We start from the raw sequence: 19,677 nt of genomic DNA on the forward strand, positions 1-19,677 counted from the left end.
GCTCGCTTTTTTTTTTTTTGTGCCTTCCTCTGAACCAACAAGTGGAGGGTTGAAACAGGCTGAACTAGATGGAAATTGTCTTCACTCAGCCTAACATACTTTGTTACTGTGAGGGACCTCCTACACTGCTGAGTAATACTGAAGTAATAGCTCAGGAAGCATCAATAATGGGGGTCTGGGGATAAGCAATAACTAATGGCAGGGTAATAAATGGTATATCATGTGATATGGCAAGAGCCCTCAATGCTACCTCACAGGCTCTTAACTTATTACTTTTGAATGTACAAGGTACTCAAAAAGCTGCTCTACAGTACAGAGTTACAATTAATGGTATTCAATGCTGGATGTGAAAAGTTTGAAGGTATGTGTGGTTTTAAACCTAACTGATATTTCTGAATCTATTCATAAAAATATTCAAAAAGTTGGTACAGACACTGAGGCAAAACCAGGGATGGTTTAATTGGCGTTCCTGGTTCAGTGCATTTGTCTGCTTTTCAGTATACTTCGTGGTGTATTGGTAAGTTGTTTACTCCTTTGCTGTTGCATTCAGTTCATACCAAATCTAGTGGGTTTCATATGGTTCATGGGTCCAAGAATACACAAATTCGCAACTCCTGTCTTGGTTGGATTTCCTTGAATTACATAACTGTTTCAAATGTCTTTGTGCAAAATATCTCTGCGGTTTGTGGAATCAATCAATGACTTCCAATCACATGCAAAGTGTGTGTGATTTGTAAGCTTCCTCGATGCTCGAGCATTAACTGTTATTTGGAGACCTGAAAACATACTGTAACGGAAGATATTTGATTATAGACAATTGTTATATATATATATATATATATATATATATATATATATTATATGAATTTAAACTGCGCAATAACATAAACCATCGAATATACCAGAAAACAACTTGTCTAATTTCTTTATGTACCAAGAGACATATGTCAAGATAAGATAAGAGTATCAAGAAGGTTCCACATTTGGCTTAGAAGCTGTACTGTACAAGAATATCAAGATATAACCAATAGGCAGCGTTGATGCCTTTATTAACCGATAGAATTATGTAATAATAAAATGTAAAGTAATCATGGACTGAATGTATATATATAAAAAATATGTTTGAATTATTACATATGCCACAACATAATCATGGAATGTATTAGCTAAACCACATGACCATTGTGGATTCTCTTTAAGACTGGCACCTGCCAGCATTTATTTCACAGCAAACAGCATACACAAACACAGTCCATGTGCAATTCTGGGTTCACCACCCACTGAGTCACAATCACTACCCCACCTGGGGTGTCTAGAGGGCGTCTTCCTCTATCGGATGTGCGACTGACCCAAAACTGGTCCGCATGGATCAGGCTCCCAGTTCCTGACACGGCATCTCCACCGCTTCCACTGGTCCACACTGGACCTCAGACTTTCAGCCCTTACAGCTCACCTGAGCTGTAACTTCCTCCTGAGTTTGTTAGAAACTGAGCTTTTATCTAGTTCCTGCTCCACCCCTTGGTCTTAACCCTAGCACCAGAAGTCCTGTCTGCATCCCTCTACAGGCTCTTCTGTGTACTGCACTACTACATCATGTTCTTAGCTATGTACAGGGACAAATACGCTAAGATTAGATAAGAACTTTAAGTTTCTACTGCGCAACTTGGAACTTTGTCAAGAGAATCAGAATGTATCCAATCAATGCCATGTAATGTCTAAGAAGTAACCAATCAAAGGTTGGATTGAGAACTGTCCAATGAACTATGATATTTCTTGGAATTAAGAAACTATACTAAGAATAATGAGATGTAACCAATGGACATGAAGAAGTGTTAAATTGACCTATGAAATGTTGGATTGAAAACTAACCAATAAACTTGCATAGTTAATTGTCCAATGATGTTGTGACACCCTAATGTAAGGGGGCTATAAATAAAGATGCCTGATAACCATCAGGTAGGTATTCTTTGATGAATCCATAACTGTGTGGGCTCTGTCATTTAATTCCTCCGTCATATGACATATTGAAGTCTTGGTATGAGCAGCCCTACTGCACGGGCCACGTGGACTTTAATTACAGGGTACATTCTGCTGTCCCCTAGCAGGCTATCGCCATAACATGGGTCGTGTGACATCACTCACAAGGTTACACTAAGCTTTCCTTAAATGGCCATACATTTTATGCCGTAACAATACTTGCAATGCACAAATCTCACAAATGTTTCTCAGCTGTGTGAAAGCGACCAAAGGAAGAAGATCAGCTTGAATACAAACATGTAAGTTGTACAAGTAAACTTTTATGAACAGTTAGAAACAAGTTTAGAGACGCAGTTATAAGTATCAGTGTGAAATATTCTATGTACACGGGTGATTGAATCTAAAAAACACATCTTTATATTTATATTCTGGATAACAGTTGTTAATTAGTAGCTAGATACATCTCTTATTCATCTTTTTGTTTCATCGTAATATTTTTTTATTCCTTTATTTGTACAGTTTGACAAAAGAAGTTTAAAAAAATGGCTTATCTCCTGAGTGGGCTTTTTGATGTGCAACAAGAGATGTTTTCCTTGCAAAATATTTCCCACATTCTGAACAAGAAAACGGTTTCTCTCCTGTGTGAATTTTTTGATGCTGAACTAGCTTTGATTTCACTATAAAACATTTCCCACATTCTGAACAAGAAAATGGTTTTTCTCCTGTGTGAATTCTCTGATGCTGAACTAGCTTTGATTTCACTGTAAAACATTTCCCACATCCTGAACAAGAAAACGGCTTCTCTCCTGTGTGACTTCTCTGATGCCAAACAAGAAATGATTTCTGGGTAAAACATTTCCCACATTCTAAACAAGAAAACGGCTTCTCTCCTGTGTGAATTCTCTGATGTGTAACAAGATGTGATTTCTCTGTAAAACATTTCCCACATTCTAAACAAGAAAACGGTTTCTCTCCTGTGTGACTTCTCTGATGTCTAATAAGATTTGATTTCTCTGTAAAACATTTTCCACATTCTGAACATATAAATGGCTTCTCTCCAGTGTGACTTCTCTGATGATTAACAAGAATTGATTTATCTGCAAAACATTTCCCACATTCCGAACAAGAAAACGGCTTCTCTCCTGTGTGAGTTCTCCGATGTCTAACCAGATTTGATTTTCCTGTAAAACATTTCCCACATTCGGGACATGAGAATGGTTTCTCTCCTGTATGAATTCTTCGATGTACAAGAAGATTTGCATGCAAGTCAAAATGTTTCCCACATTCTGAACATGAATATGGTTTTTCACCTGTATGTCTTCTCTGATGTTGAATTAAATTTGATTTCTGAGTAAAACATTTCCCACATTCTGCACAAGAAAACGGCTTCTCTCCTGTGTGAATTCTCTGATGCAGAACAAGAAATGCTTTCTCTGCAAAACATTTCCCACATTCTAAACATGGAAAGGTCTTCTTCCCTGTGTGAGTAATCTGATGTACTAGAAGATGTGATTTAGCACGGTAACTTTTTGCAGATTGTTTATATGAATATGATTTCTTCTCTGTGTGAACTCCTTGATCTTCTCCCCTTCTGTTATATTTTTTCTGCTTATCAGCTTGTGATGAATCAGAAAATTGGACTTGTATAAGATGACCAGATAATGGATCTTTGTTGTAAAGAGATGAGGGGATATCTGGGACAAGGGCAGGTTTTTTATATGTATCTTGTGTGATATCACAATCTTCTGCTTTACAATCTACAGACACCAGATGTCTTTCTGAACTCCCAATACCGTCATCTGCCAAGAATAAAAGTTGATTATTTTTTTAATACTATAAGTCTTAAAAATTATATTTTATAACATTTCCATATAATTACCAATTCATGTAGCAAAGCAAGATTTTTGTAAAAACTCTTTCTCACCTTGTTCATTGTGAGGCACAGCTAATGATTATGGGTACAGCTGCAGCCACTAGGAGGTGGACACTAAGCAAAAAAGTGTTAGCTCCCCCTACCAGCTGTACCCCTAGTGTAGACACAAAGCTAATCAGTTTATATACAAGCAGTGGGAGCAGCAAAGTAGGAGCAGCATTGTAAAAGCCTTATAATCGAATTGGGCAGCTGCCGTGCCCTCAATGAATGAGACGAAAAAGAGATTTTATTGTAAGTATAAAAATCTTGTTATCTCGTCTGTATCATTGGGGGACAAAGCTGAAGACCACAGTAGTCCCCTAGGGGTGTGAAGAGTATAAGAATGCATATACGGTCAATTTACTGCCATCTGTAGAACTCTTTGACCAAGAGGCAACAGCAGATACAAAAGCGTGCATTTGGTATAACTTCCAAAAAAGATGTGCAAGGAGGCCCACTTGATGGCTTTACATACTTCAAGAGCGGAAACACCATTGCGTACCATTTAAAGCTAGTTTCAGATGGGACGTAATTGCCATGGAATTTCCATGTGGCAATTCCACCCGCTGCTCTTAATCCCTGGATTGGACAGCCATGTGGATGAGTTTTTGCAAAACTCCCGTCCACACGGGGCAGCCAATTTGTTGCGGCAAAGCCGGGTGAAAACAGACATGCGGCACGGAATGGAATTCCGCAGTGTGTCAATTCTTTTTTCTTTTCGGCCGAAGCCGCAGTGGAATGCTGGTGGTCGAACCGCTCCAAAACCCTTGTCGAAATTCCGCGGGTTTTGAAGCTGCGGCTCTCCCACAGAATTTTGGTGCGGTCATTCCGCGAGAATTCCACCAAGATTTTATCCCGTGTAAATCCAGCCTAAGAGGTATCGGTTACCTGATTAGAATCCATCATTACAGGGAAGAGCGGCTCCCTGCCCTTGGCACGTAAGCTTCCGCTACCGCTGACCGAATGCAACGCATTTTAACAGCCTTAAAAGCCACCAAGCCACATTGCAGTTCATCTAGGATCATAAAAATGTATGCAAAGATGCAGAATGTCTGAAAACAGTTGTCTGAGAAAAATACGTCGTCAGCACTCAAGTGAGATGTAATTTATAGAGATGCCTTGGATGCGAAGCAGAGGGACAAAAAGGGATGAAGAGAATGTCTTCATTAATGTGAAAAACCCACACCTCCTTAGGCAGGTGACAAAACGATCTTGTCCTGATGGAACACTGAATGAGGGATTGTCCAAAGAGTCCACTATTTAAGAAAACTGACATATGGAAAAGATCTTAACTGGAAAAGCCTCCTGGAGGGCAGATGATGAGCTGGGATGTCATACAACGGCTCGAAAGGGTGAGATTGAAGTGCATCCAGTACCAGATTGTTGTTCCAAGGAGAGGTAGGGTGGTGTGAATGACCTCATGCAGAAAGGTACGGACGGAAGACATGGAAATCAGGTGGCATTGGAAAAGTATGGAGAGTGCCTACATCTACCTCTTGAGGACTCTGAGGCTCAAACCCATATCCAGACCCTCACGAAGGAAGGAAGAGTTTGTTAGCCTTCGACATGGTTTGAATAATGGGTTCCCCAAATCCACAGACTCTTGCAACTTTGGATTCAACTGCCGTGCCGTTAAGCAAAGCGTGGACAATTCGAGTGGAAGAGGGACCCCTGTAAGAGCAGATCTTCCCTAAAAGGAGGTGCTATGAAGTGTTGACAAGCAGGGCAACAAGTTTCGCAAACCACTTGCAGTAAGGCCAGTCCGGAGCAATGAAAAATACCAGAAGGGCCTTCAATTTAGATTTTTTTGGGAAGACATGGGATTAGTTTGGGGTTGGGGGTGCTCAAGAACTGGACATCAATCCAGGGAATCATGAGGCACTCACTGTTCAAGTCAGGGGTTCCTGAAACCTGGACACAAAGGTTGGTAACTTGCAATTGATTTTGGACACCATCATACCAATGTCCGAATGACTTCATCTTAGACAAAAAGATTGAAAGACATTGGGATTGTACTTCCCATTTTCTGGGTTAAACATTCTTGCTGAGAAAGCCAGCTACCCTATTGTCCACCCCCGGTATATGGACCACTTAAACAGTTGAAAGGTGATCTTCGGCCCCTATTAAGGTGTTCGCTTCTTCTGCTGTAAACGCCGTGCTGCGGGATTCTCTCTGAGGATTTATGTACGTGACCATTGTCGTGTTATGCACCTGAACTGGAAACTGGAAGGCCTGTTAGCTGGGATGTGAAGTGTTTAAGCGGCAGGAAAATGGCCCGAAGTTCCAAGATATTTATTAGGGCAAAGTCCCTTACGGTCCCAGTGCTCTGGGTTGTAAGTTACTGCAGTGTATTCCCTCAGCTTAGGAGCATGGCATCCATGGTGAGTATCTGCTAGTTTAGAGTTAGAAAGGAGCATCCTAGAATAATTTGAGGGGACGTTAAAGTTGCCATGAAAGGCAAATTTTGTTGTGGAGAGACTGCAAAGATTTGTCTGACAGAAACAGGATGGCCCAATGGAGAAGCAGAACGTGAAAATGGCCCAAGGAATTGCCTTGAAGGAGGAGACCATAAGCCCAAGTGCTCATAGTAGTGGTGAATGACCAAAGGTTGCTAAGTTTGTAGAAAGAGCACCTGTCTCCGTAGAGAATGCAGTTTCTGCAAGGGAAGGATTACACAGGCCAGTGTCATGTAAAAGGGGAGGCCCAGAAAAATTCCTGGTGTTGTGACTTGTGGAGGTTAAAGATCCACCTGAACTGAGGAAGCATTTCTAACGTGTTGTGGAGACTTCTTAAAGAGTGTCTGATCTTGTTGGAGCCTTCACCAAGATGTCATCCAGAAAGGGAATGGAACTATCACCTTAGAGTGGGGAAGAGCCATCACTGATGTTAGAATCTTTGCAAACACTCGCGGTGCCATGGCCAACTGGAAAAGAGAGAACATGGACTGGTAGAGGAGTTTATTATTGGCCTTGGTAACTGATGACAAAAAATTGCGAGGAAGCAATTTATTTCTATCTCTTCTTCTTAAACAGGATTGACCGGTGACTCAAGTGGTACAAAGTAACAGTGGAGAACACTGCAAAACTAGCGTGCACTTGGTTATGAATATCCCCATCATAGGGTGTATCATGTGACGATCTGATTATGAAGCGGATGAAAACGCTGATTGGTCAAAGGTATAGTGATGAAGGAAAACTCCTCATAAGCCATGAACGCAACAACAGATTTTTGTGACTTGATGTGGAAGTGTCGAATCTTGACCTACTGGATCAATGTTTTCAAATCCAAAACATCACAAAGAGATTAAAATAGGATAAAAGCACAGTTATTTGAGGCCTTAGAGGCGAGAAGATTCACAGTAGGTACTTGGAGACTTCCAACAACACTCATGATACACAGGGTGTGGTGGAAGGTAAAAGGGCTCCTGGAAATAGAGGGCTGTACTCAATATACTCCTATTTGGGACAACCCTGGGCTGCCCGAGATATATTAGCTAAGTGACTTTGAGCAATGGATAGATAAGGGTATTAGTTGCATGCCCCAAATCTTAGATGGGACCATGATTAAAACATTTTTGCAATTGAGGGTAGAATACGATTTACCACACTCACAATTCTATAGGTACTTACAGCTTCGGCACGCTTACCAAGCTGAACGTGGTACCAGGGAGATTAAAATCACCAAATTTTCAGTGGCGGACATAGTAGGTGGATCCTCCAGTACAAAAGGAAAGATCTCACAGATATACTACCACCTACAGAGTAGCATTGATGAGACACATCTGACATCACTTAAAAACAAATGGGAGGCTGACATAGGACCCATCAAGGATTCACAGTGGGAGGAAATACTACAAATGACCGCGAAGCTTTCACTAAGCTAAACCCATAGGGTCTCCCAAATCTATATGATACATAGAGTGTACCATACCCCTGCCTTCCTATATGATATAGGGGCTAGAGATAGTCCACTGTGTACTAGATACAAGATACAACCTGCAGGTCTCATTCACATGATGTGGAGAGGTCCTAAACTAAACAGATATTGGGAGGAGGTGTGCGACCAAATAGCAAACGTGTATGGAGTGCAATTGGAACGATCCCCGATGGTATGTGTACTAGGATATGTGGAAGATCTGCCGGTGGACGGGCAGGAATGGCTGGCGGTGGTGAGACTATTGTACATAGCCAGGAAACTTATAGCGCAACATTGGCTGGATGAGAATCCTCCCACACTGAGGGAATTTCAGAAAAAAGTAAACCAGATACTGCCATGGGAGAAAGGTATATATTTCAAGCGCAAAGCTAGTAAGAAATACTACAAAATATGGCTTAAGTGGCTTCATGCATTTGGCCTGACAGTCTTGGACCTCTTCCAAGCAAGATAGAGGGGAGTTGGTTTGCCGCCGTCGCCGTCCGTCCTGCTGGTCGACCAAAAATACAAAGAGAAATATCTGTGTGCAATATACGGTTGAATAGCAGGGAGGAAAAGGGTAGAAGGTACGATGTCTAAATGGGAGATGCAGATGGGAAGTCATGGAGGCTACGGACTGCTACACAGATATAAATGAGAAGCCATTACAAATGAACACTGAAGATTGCAGCAACAGAAATTGAATCCAAAAGGACATTCTGTGCGGGGGACAGAGCCATACTTTGCTAGGTCGACTCTTGCTATGTTATATAAAGGTATGTTTTGTGTTGTGATGGTGGAAAAAGACAGAAAATGGAGATAAAGTTCAATAAAAAGATTTAATTAAAAAAAAAAAAAAGGATAAAAGCGTTCTGAGGAAGAAACAGGCATGATTACCCCAAGAGTGGATAGCTTGTGTAATGCCTGAGCTAAAGTGTTGGCTTTTAAAAGAGACCATGGAAATGGCCTCCCAAGCTTAGATGTTAGAGATGTGAGCTAGTCAGATCTACTTGAATAGGGAAAATTCCCCACCCCACCCTGGATGGTTTGGGTGAGAGCCACCCTTCATACGGAGGACTTTGAGGCTGACTGAGGGATGACTGGAAGTACGCAGTTTAAAGAAGGGCCTCTGTTCTTTTTTCTGTACAGATTTTTTGGTATGCGAGACCGTGGGGCTGGAGCAATAACAGTAACAGAATTGACCTATAGTGGGATAGAGGCGAGCCCTTACCACCAGTGGCTTCAGAGATAATCTCAACTGGTCTGGCACCAAAGAGATCAGCATACTTGCTTTGCCCATTCAGTAGCGGCCCTACCTGACCCATGTAGAAGTGAAAATGGTCTGAAATCACCAAACCCACTAACTAAAAAGAAGTCTCGGTCAGGGAGTCCTGACTTGCTAAGTGAAGCATCCGCCCTCGGAAGGGTAGTGTGTTTCGATAAACAAGACACTGGGCAATCTACGGTTGGTAAAGACAACCACTTATGAACTAACTCATCCAGGAAGGAATAAATATTATCCAAAAGCTTTGTCTTGGTGAAGTTTTAGTTCAGGACAGGCTCCATTCCCTAGTCAAGACATCCTTAACCCCTATATAAGGAGGGAAAAGACTCAGAACGTTTTGGGTGTTTAAAGGAACATATTTCCATGGATGTTGTAGGTATCCGATTCCTGACTAAAAGGTGTCCTTCACTGTAACAATCCGGCCATAAGCCATAGTGAAGATTTAAAATCCTTGTTTTGATTTGGGAGACCTGGAAAACTGCCTCAAGAGAGAAGACCTAGCCTAGAAGAGCTGTTTGGCGGAGAACAGAGGATGATGGGGGCTGTTTACGAGATAGCGGAGGTTGATGGGGACTGTTGGTGGGACAATGGAGCATGGTGAGGTTGGTTTGGGGGACAGTAGAGCATGATGAGTGCCATTTGGGGGACAGTGCAGGATGATGAGGGCCGTTTGGGGGACAGTGCAGGATGATGAGGGCTGTTTGGGGGACAGTGCAGGATGATGAGGGCTGTTTGGGGGACAGTGCAGGATGATGAGGGCTGTTTGGGGGACAGTGCAGGATGATGAGGGCTGTTTGGGGGACAGTGCAGGATGATGAGGGCTGTTTGGGGGACAGTGCAGGATGATGAGGGCTGTTTGGGGGACAGTGCAGGATGATGAGGGCTGTTTGGGGGACAGTGCAGGATGATGAGGGCTGTTTGGGGGACAGTGCAGGATGATGAGGGCTGTTTGGGGGACAGTGCAGGATGATGAGGGCTGTTTGGGGGACAGTGCAGGATGATGAGGGCTGTTTGGGGGACAGTGCAGGATGATGAGGGCTGTTTGGGGGACAGTGCAGGATGATGAGGGCTGTTTGGGGGATAGTGCAGGATGATGAGGGCTGTTTGGGGGACAGTGCAGGATGGTGTAGCTACCTTGTGCTGGACATGAATGACACATTTTGATGTTTATAGTCTGCTCTGGGGCCCATAGGACTCTAGTTACGCCACTGATTAGGGTCACAGAGAGAGGTCACAATACAAATTGAGGCCACAGAGTGGGGGTCATATTATTAATTAGAGCCTCAGATGAAGTCATATTACTAACTGGGGTCATAGCAGGGGGCCCTATTACATACAGTGATACCACAATGGGGGGTACTGTTACTTTTTTTTTTAATTAAAGTATTTTTTATTAAACTTTTTCACCTTTTGCATATTTTAAAACATTTTTTTTTAACAAATCTTTGGTTTCCCTTCCCTCCCTCCCCCTCCCCCTCTCACCCACCCCCTTCCCCTCACCCCCTCCCTCCCCCATCCCCCCTAAGATCTCTCTCTCAACGTTCTGTTCTTTGGGTAAACTGTCTCTGAATGAACACAGTGTTGTGTCGTAAACAATAATAACAGTTCTTGTAACGTATATTTGTTTTCTTCTTTGGTCTTCGTGTTGCTTATCTTCTTGCTGTTTTCTTTTATTGATTCAGGGTTAGATTTTTTGTTGCATTCGAGGGGGGGTCATATTTCTTTTGCCCGTTGCCCGGTCTCTCTCTCTCCAATCCCTCCTTTCTTAACTTTTTGGGGGGTACTGTTACTTAGTGGGACAACAGTAGTCATATTATTGGAAGGGCACTGAAAGGTTCACTAGTGGTTACAGCAGCATCTTGATGGGTAGACTGGGTAGAAACAAGTTTTGGCTGGAAGAAACCTCAGTGCCAGTCTTGGCCCAGAGAGAAGAAAATGTTATATAATATTATAATTAAACCAATGGGAAACAGGGACATTCTGAGTGTTGCTCCAGTAGACCAGCAGTCAGGCTGAGAAACATTTGTAAAATTTGCCTTTAATGCGCTCATCTAAAATTGATCATATAAAAAGGAAATACAGTTCCTGGTTCTGTATACATGCATAGAGCTTGGCTCTGGTGCTCTATTTATGAGCTTAGTTCTGGCATTGCATCTATATACTGAGCTTGGTTATGGTGCTGAATTTATGTACTGAACCTTGCTCTGGTATTGCATTTATGTAGATCACCAAGCTTGGTTGTGGTACTGTAACTATATTAAGGCTTTGGTACTGGTGCTGAATTTATGTATTGAGCTTGACTCTGGTGCTGTATTTATGTATTCAGGTTGGTTCTGGGGCTCTATTTCGTGGTAAATAGATAAACAAGGATGAAAGGACACATTGTGGCCGGTCACACACAACTAGACCGTGCTCACCGACTGCGGGCAGTAGTCACGCAATTATGCCAGTATTTTGTGTGGCCAACTGCACTGCGTGTTTCCACCCTAAGGGTGACTACCCACTACAGTTTTTTTTTTCACAGCGAATTTCGCAGCGTTTTTTTTTCTGCAGGGGTCTATGGGATTTGTAATGTTAAAATCGCAGTCGTGCAAAATCACAATTTACCGCAAAATTACAATTTTAACATTAAAAGTTCCATAGACCCCTGCAGAAAAAAAACGCTGCGAATTTCACAGTGAAAAAAAACTGTAGTGGGTAGTCACTAGAGATGAGCGAACCCAGTCGTTTCGAGTAATTACTCGATCGAGCACCGCGATTTTCGAGTACTTCCGTACTCGGGTGAAAAGATTCGGGGGGCGCCGGGGAACAGAGGGGAGCCCTCTCTCTCTCCCTCTCCTCCCCACTCCCCGCTGCAACCCCCCACTCACCCACGGCGCCCCCCGAATCTTTTCGCCCGAGTACGGAAGTACTCGAAAATCGCGGTGCTCGGGCGAAAAAGGGGCGTGGCCGAGTAGGTTCGCTCATCTCTAGTAGTCACTCTTAGGATGCATTCATACATGGCAGAGTTTGGTGCAGGTCCGCACCAAAATCTGCATCATAATCCACACTATATGCTGTGGATTTTACCACAGATCTGCAGCTGATTTCACCATTTCAATTGAAGGAGCGAAGTTTGATGCAGATCCACATCAAAATACACAACAGTGCTAAAGACTGAAACATGGAATCTGACCCGCACGCTGGGGGGGGGGGGGGGGGGGGAATAAAAAAAATCACATCTGCATGCATTAAGTTGCCCTGTGGATGCTAATGCATCCCTATAGGCAGGTAGAGCTGCGGATCTCCCGTGCGGGGGCCACAGCGGGTTATATAATTACAATCCGCCCGTGGACATTGGGCCCTAATCTGATTTATTGTACAGATAGAAAACCTAATGATGCTGTTCTTCATTACTTACCTTCTATGCCTCCTGCTGTACTTATTTACATTAAAAGGAGATTGGATGGATGGTACACTCTCTCTGGGACATGATCTAATATACTCCCGGTTTAATATGAGGTGCCTGGTGTTGTGCAGACAATGGGTGCAACGGAATCTAAGAGGGCCCTCAGTAGTTGATATCTGACGTTAGCACCCAACTGGGCGATGACAGGCTGAGACCTCTGTCCCATTACGCATGCGCCGCTGATGTAGGCACAGCTGAGCACCTCGGGACGTTGCGTTTCATCTATGACGGCAGTATGGTGCGCATGCGCCAATGTCATTCTGACGTAATGATGCCTTACGCTGCGGTCCACCCTATTGATCCAATGGAGATGAGACCTCTTAACTACAAGCAGTGGTACTAAGTGGGGGAGTGGCTATATAGAGGCCGGCACTTTCCCTTCCCAAGAGCCGTGAGCCATTTAGAAGCGGACTAATGTATCGCGGTATTGTCTGTGTAGTTAAATTAGTCAGGGATTATGATCGGGAGTGACATTAATGGCGCCGATCTTATAAAACATCATAAACATTATGTAGTAACAGAGTATCTTAGGCTGAAAAAAGACCTATAACCATCTAGTTGAACCTGTTACCCCCAATGTTGATTCAGAAGGAGGCAAAAAAAAAAACAATGAGTTACAAGCCAATTTTCCTTATTTTAGGGGGAAAAAATCCTTTATGACTCCAATCTGGCAATCGGAATAATCGTGAGATCACCAACCCTTCTGAAATAATGGGTTATACAACATGTCATATTATTAACAACAGACACGGGCATCTAGGTTACCATGACTATCATGATAAGAGGTGGACTTGAATTAAAGCTGTAGGAAGGGATTACGGATGATGTTTGCCGATAGGGCATTCCCCATTGGCCTAGAGCTATACACACCCCTTGGAGGCAAGTCTGAGAGCCACCTATAAGAAGGATGCTTCCAGAGCAGTTCAGTGGCACCAGTAGTCCACCATCAGCACTGTTGGTTTATCATTTTATTTTCAATTTCTATTTTTGTTTTTCATCTAACACATTAGAAGGCATCTCTGGTTGCTAGACTACTTTAGTTATATCAGTATTAGCTTATTAGAATCCTAGTAGCAGGAAACTGGTTAGATTGCTCTGCAGAGGGACAACAGGCGCGGTGGAGGAATAGGCGTCATCATCTCGCCTAACTGTACCTTCCAGGTCATTCCCTCAGCTCTCTCGCTTCTCTTCCAGTCATTCGAAGTCCACACCCTGCGACTCTTCCGCCCACTACCCCCGCGTGTTGCAGTTATTTACCGGCCCCCAGGTCCCACCCGCCTGTTCCTAGACCACTTTGCCGCCTGGCTCCTCTACTTCCTATCCTGTGAAATCCAAACCCTACTAATGACCCCAACTCCTCATCTGCCTCCCGGCTTTTAATGCTTACCTCCTCCCTCGGCCTATCACTAATCTCTGACTCCCCCACTCACAGAGATGGCAACACTCTCAATTCAATCTTCCTCAGTCACTGCTCTGCCTCTCACTTTAATAACTTCCCACTTCAACTCTCAGATCGCAATTTCCTCTCTTTCTCTATCAGGTACCCTAGCATCTCCCCTGACCCTCCTACATATCGCACCTCTAGGAACCTTCAGTCCGTCCGCACCCAACAGTTCCCCAAGTCCATTCAGTCTTCCCTGTCCCCTATCTCTCTCCTTCCCTGCCCTAATCTGGCAGCCGAACACTACCACACCACCCTCAGCCGTGTCCTGGATGAAGCGGAACCACCCATGACCTGAGCCGTTAAACGCAGACCATGGCAACCTTGGCTCACGTCCCAAACAGGCGGTGCTCTAGGTGTGCTGAGCATCTGTGGAGAAAATCAAAGCTGCCCGCAGACTTCCTCCACTTCAAATTCATGCTTAAAACCTATAACCTAGCCCTTCACCGCGCCAAACAAGTTTATTTCACCTCCCTTGTCTCCTCACTATCCCACAACCCCAATGAATCTTCAAGACCTTCCACTCCCTCCTCAGCCCCAAAGAACAGGCCCCCGTTACAGATCTGACTGATGGAGAATTAGCTGCCTATTTCAAAGAAATTTTTAAAAAAACAACATCCGAAAAGAAATCTCCAAAAACTGCATGGCTAGCTCCGATCCCAGTCTCCTCAGCACTGTATTCAGTGCCTACTCACTTTCTATGTTAGAAGCAATGACAGAGGAAGAAATTTCCAGGCTGCTTTCCACTGCCCGCCCCACCACCTGTGCTAGTGAACCTCTTCTCTCTTACCTCCTCTGGTCCCTTTCCCCAGCTCTTATTACCCACCTCACCAAAATCTGCAACCTCTCCCTAACCTCTGGCACTTTTCCATCCTCATTTAAACACTCCATCATATCCCCTCTGCATAAAAAAACCAACCCTGGACCCAACTGATGCTGCCAACTACCGACCCATCTCAAACCTCCCCTTCATCTCCAAATTACTAGAACTCTTGGTCTACTCCCGCCTCACACACTTTTTCTCTGAGAACTCACTCCCCAACCCCCTCCAGTCTGGTTTCTGCTCTATACACTCAACTGAAACTGCCCTCACAAAAGTATCAAATGACTTGATTCGGCAAAGTCGAGAGGTGATTACTCCCTACTAATCCTCCTTGACCTGTCTGTTGCATTTGACACTGTCGACGATGACGTCCTTCTCACTATGCTCCGCTCTATTGGTCTAAAGGACACTGCTCTCTCCTGGTTCTTTCCCTACCTCTCTGACCACTCTTTAAGTGTCTCCTTTGCTGACTCCATCTCCTCTCCACTTCCTCTTGCTTACGACACTGAACTATACACCTCTTTTCGTGAGATCTCTGAACCATTCCTCCAAAATATCACTGACTGTCTGTCCGCTGTCTCTAACACTATGTCCGACCTTTTTCTCAAACTTAACCTCTCTAAAACTGACCTTCTCATCTTTCTGCCTTCCAACCGACCTCCCCTCAACATCTCCATTCCAGTATCTGGCACCATCATAATCCCCACACAGAACACCCGGGGTGGTGGGTTTGCACTGGACTCTGACAACTCCTTTATTCCCCACATCCAATCTCTGGCCCAAACATGCCACATGTACCTCAGAAATATTGCTAAAAATCATCCGTTCCTCACCACGGACACGCTAAAGACACTCGTGGTTGCCCTCATCCACTCCCGACTCGACTACTGCAACTCGCTATTCATTGGCCTCCCCCGCACCAGACTCGCTCTACTCCAATTCATATCAAAAGCGGCAGCTAGGCTCATTTTTCTACCCAGCCATTACTCAGACGCCTCTGCACTATGTCAGTCGCTGCATTGGCTGCCCATCCACTGCAGAACTAAATTTAAACTCCTCACCACCCACAAAGCTCTGCATGGCGCCACGCCACCATACATCACCTCCCTCCTGTCCGTACACCACCCAGCCCGCTCACTACGATCGGCTAACACACTCAGACTAAACACCCCTGTAATACGAACCTCACATGCTCACCTCCAAGACTTCACCAGAGCAGCACCCATCCTCTGGAACGCTCTACCCCAAGGCATCTAGACAATTCCTGATGCACAAAATTTCAGATGCGCCTTAAAAACGCACCTCTTCAGGGAGGCATACCAAGTCTCCTGAGGCTGTCCTCCACCCCTCCCTATGGCTCCCCATACCTTCCACCCTGCTTATCACAAAAGACCTCTACCCCTGCACTCCTTACCGCCCCACCCTGTTTGCTTTCTAATAACTGATTTCCACATGAAATCCCCCACTTCCTGTGTTCCCTGTGCATCGCCCCCACCCCTTGTACCACTCGTACCACCCCCACCCCATTTGTTTCAAACTGATTGTACCTCACATTCTAATTGTTGTATTGTTTGCATTTACCCATGCTTGAAAGCGCTGCGGAATAAGTTGGAGCTATACTAATAAAGATTATTATTAGAAATGCACCAAGAGGAGCAGAAAGAGCTTACTGAAAGGTTATTCTGGGTGCATTTCGTCAATTTCCTTCTATGTGAGAAAAGCACAGCGAGACTTGAAAAGTATATGAGGTTTTTCTGGGTGATTGTTCCTAAGGAAAAACAGAAGGAGCCTACGATATACTAAGCAGTTTCCTTGAATTCGTGTAATATTGATTATGTTGGTGATCATACTGATAGATTTAGTATCTGATTGTGGAGAGAGTGTATATACGTTTGGGAGGTGTATTTGGGTCCCTGAGGAGCTTGCCTCGAGCAAAACGCATAGGACCATGTTTATACACTTATCTTAGGTGACACTAAAAAGAAACAGATCTATAGATCACTTTCCTACACCTAAAGGCCCATTTAGACAACGATTATCACTCAAAATTTGCTCAAAAGACATCTTTTGAGCAATAATCGTTTTGTCCATTTACACAGCAAGATGATCGCTCAAACTTCGCTCAAGCGGCAGTCTGTGTGACAGTTTAGAGCGTTCACTTTGCATAAGTGTGTAAATTAAGGCTCACGCTGTATGCAGAAGACAAGTGGGACCACTATCTTCTGTATACAGCTGTTGTCTTCTTGGAGCGCTCAGCTGGTATGCAGCTGTGCGCTCCGAGCGGGGTATGCAGAAGACAAGCGGGGCTGCTTGTCTTCTTCATACTCCGGCTGTAGTATCAGCAAGTATCCATAGTATCAGCAGTATCCCGCTGTGAACGACTTGACATTCTCTTTCAGCTTGCTAAACGAAAACGATGAGTGAATAGTTCATGAAATCTGCACGATGGCCGCACGTTAGACACAACGATTATTGCTCAAAAGACGGCTTTTGAGCGATAATCATTGTGTTTAAATGGGCCTTAACTCAAGTGACAACAATGAGAAATTGATGTATGACTAAACATCTGAAAAGGGGTCTTCTAATTTGAAAGACACCTTGTTTGTGCACCCCTAGATTGATCTGTCAATAAGGGTTGGTGTTGTAGGAACCAGTAATAGGTCCTTATACTCCTTGCTGGAGCCATCCACTTGTTCTGGTAGCGATCTGCTGAGTGATGGATTGGTTCTGATAGTTTTTTGTACTGATTTGCCCTGGATGTTGTTATGTCTTGTTAGTCTAACCCGACAATTGTTTTTTAATCAACCTTTAATAAAAGTTATATTTTAGATGAAAAAGGGACATCCCTGAGCGGACATACTAGTGACACTCGCTTATCAGCTGATCGATGATTTTCAGCATTACATCTCTCCATATTACCGAGGAGATGACCAGCCGGCCTATGTGCATCAGCCATCAGACTAAAGATCATTCGTTCCCATAGCAGTAATTCTTGGCCCGTGTAAAACAAAAAGTAAACCAGCAGTGACTGACCTGCCTACCGATCAGCGCTGGTTACATCAGATCAAGAGTTGGTCAGTGTAAAAGGACCCTTAGTACCGGAGCTGGAAAACCATTTCTCCCTCATCAGTATAGACACCATATAATGAATAGTAGTTCCCGCTCACATAGGGGTGTTTCATGTCCGTGCCGTAAATGCCCATCATGTGATATCACCTGTAATGGTATCACACTTCATCCATATTTAATTTGTACTCCAGCTGGATGGGGGAATATACAGCGGAAACTGACAGATCCCAGAGCTTATAAATCTACATAACTATCAGCAGCTGCTGACCGAGGAGAATCTGTGACTCTTCTCTGCTGTATTTAGTGGTTACTACTCACCTGGGCGGATACCTGTAGGAATCTCCTCTTTACACCGCTGATCGCCCCTCACATTTGTCTCTGTAGTATTAATATTGGTCAGATCTTCATCCTGATACAAAAGCTGTGAGACAAATATTGTAAAAGTCAGCAGATGGTTGGAGAAGTCGTGTGGAAGGTTTTACATGACCAGAAAGGATTATTAATCATCATGATGACCAAAAATGACCTGACAGGAGTAGTTGTCTAAGTGGATGCACTTTTTAGGCTGTATAAACAGGAACCCCAGTGCTGCTGCCACCAGATCTTGCTGCAGGTCCTTTGCAGCCACTGAAGGGTTTTTGACCAACTGCCTCCTCCAGTCAAGTGGCGACTCTTTCTGCCATGTCTAGATAGTGTAACCAGTGTTCCTGTAACATTGAACTTGTACCCAGCTATATCTCTAGAAACATTCAGTCGCTTTGTAATTTTTTTGCATTTTCCTTGTTTTAAGGCAGTGATCGTTTCTTTTAATCTTTTGGACCGGTCTCTTGACTTATCCGTATTTCTAACAAGTAATTTTTTCAGCCTGGCATGCAGTGTTACTGTGTGTAAACGTCACAGTCAGCAAAGCTCTTGCCAGTCCAGGTATTTGGTGTATTTTCTCTCAAGCACACCTGTTGCAACTAATGAAGCCCTTGATTAGTTGCATCCGGTGTGCTTGAGACAATAACGGATTTCCAAATGTGTGCTGTTGTGAGGGATTCTATTCAGGGGGTGAAAAATTCTGAGATAACCATTAGACAGCAAATGTGGCGTCCTGTGCGTAAGTTAGACCCAATTTGGGTGTTGAATAATTTTGATTGCAACTCTATGAATATAACAACTGACTAAATGCCTTCTTCAGTACGTGACAATATTCTGTTAGCTTTAGCAGCAGCTGATTGGAATTGTGCAGTTAATCTACGATTTACACTGCAGAACTTTAATTTGTTCCACACTAAATCTCAATTGCCAACTGGATGTCCAAACAAGTGGAAGTTTACTACCATCTTTCATGAACCCAGACACCATTTGTAACCTCTACCTACCATAGAGAAGTGTAAAGACGTTCAGTCAATAGCTGCATTACACTCTATAGAGGATTTAAAGAAATCTCCGCTCTATCTACCTGATGGTTCTCTGGGACACTTGGCTTTTCTTCTGGACTGTTCTGGGAATATAGACTGCTGGGACATTCCTCTGATGGGTTTCTTTCCATGAGTCCATCTGTAGGAAACACACAGTGACAGAATAGATTATCTGCATGTGATCAGCAGATGATGGGCCCTTGGTGACCTTCAGTGAACCCCCCCCCCCCCTTCCTCCTTACACTGCTGATCAGCCCTTTTATCCGTCTCTTCTGCTTCGTCTTTAACCTCAACTTTTATAACAATCAGATTTTCACACTAAACAAGAGAAAAAAAAGAAGTAAAATGATCCTTGGTTCCATCACTTTATGGTCAGATTTTTGTGAGACATCAGCGTCATCTAC

General features: G+C 43.7%; 1 protein-coding gene across 11 annotated transcripts in view; it reads right to left on the reverse strand.

Moving 5' to 3' along the window:
- Positions 1-1,189: 1,189 nt before the first annotated feature.
- Positions 1,190-19,677, reverse strand: part of LOC136629129 (zinc finger protein 585A-like) — an 80,289-nt gene continuing 61,801 nt past the window's right edge. For 9 of the 11 annotated variants that reach the window (XM_066605270.1, XM_066605271.1, XM_066605269.1 and 6 more), the window contains 4 exons: positions 19,516-19,591; positions 19,315-19,412; positions 18,186-18,288; positions 1,190-3,776 (listed from right to left, as the gene is read on the reverse strand). In XM_066605270.1, coding sequence (XP_066461367.1) covers positions 2,512-3,776; positions 18,186-18,288; positions 19,315-19,412; positions 19,516-19,591 — 1,542 coding nt within the window. In that variant the 3' untranslated portion in view covers positions 1,190-2,511. The remainder of the gene's footprint in view (positions 3,777-18,185; positions 18,289-19,314; positions 19,413-19,515; positions 19,592-19,677) is intronic. The other 2 variants (XM_066605273.1, XM_066605276.1) reach the window with 2 other exon arrangements.

This window comes from Eleutherodactylus coqui, chromosome 5 (genome assembly GCF_035609145.1).
Source record: "Eleutherodactylus coqui strain aEleCoq1 chromosome 5, aEleCoq1.hap1, whole genome shotgun sequence".
Classification (NCBI taxonomy): Eukaryota; Metazoa; Chordata; class Amphibia; order Anura; family Eleutherodactylidae; genus Eleutherodactylus; species Eleutherodactylus coqui.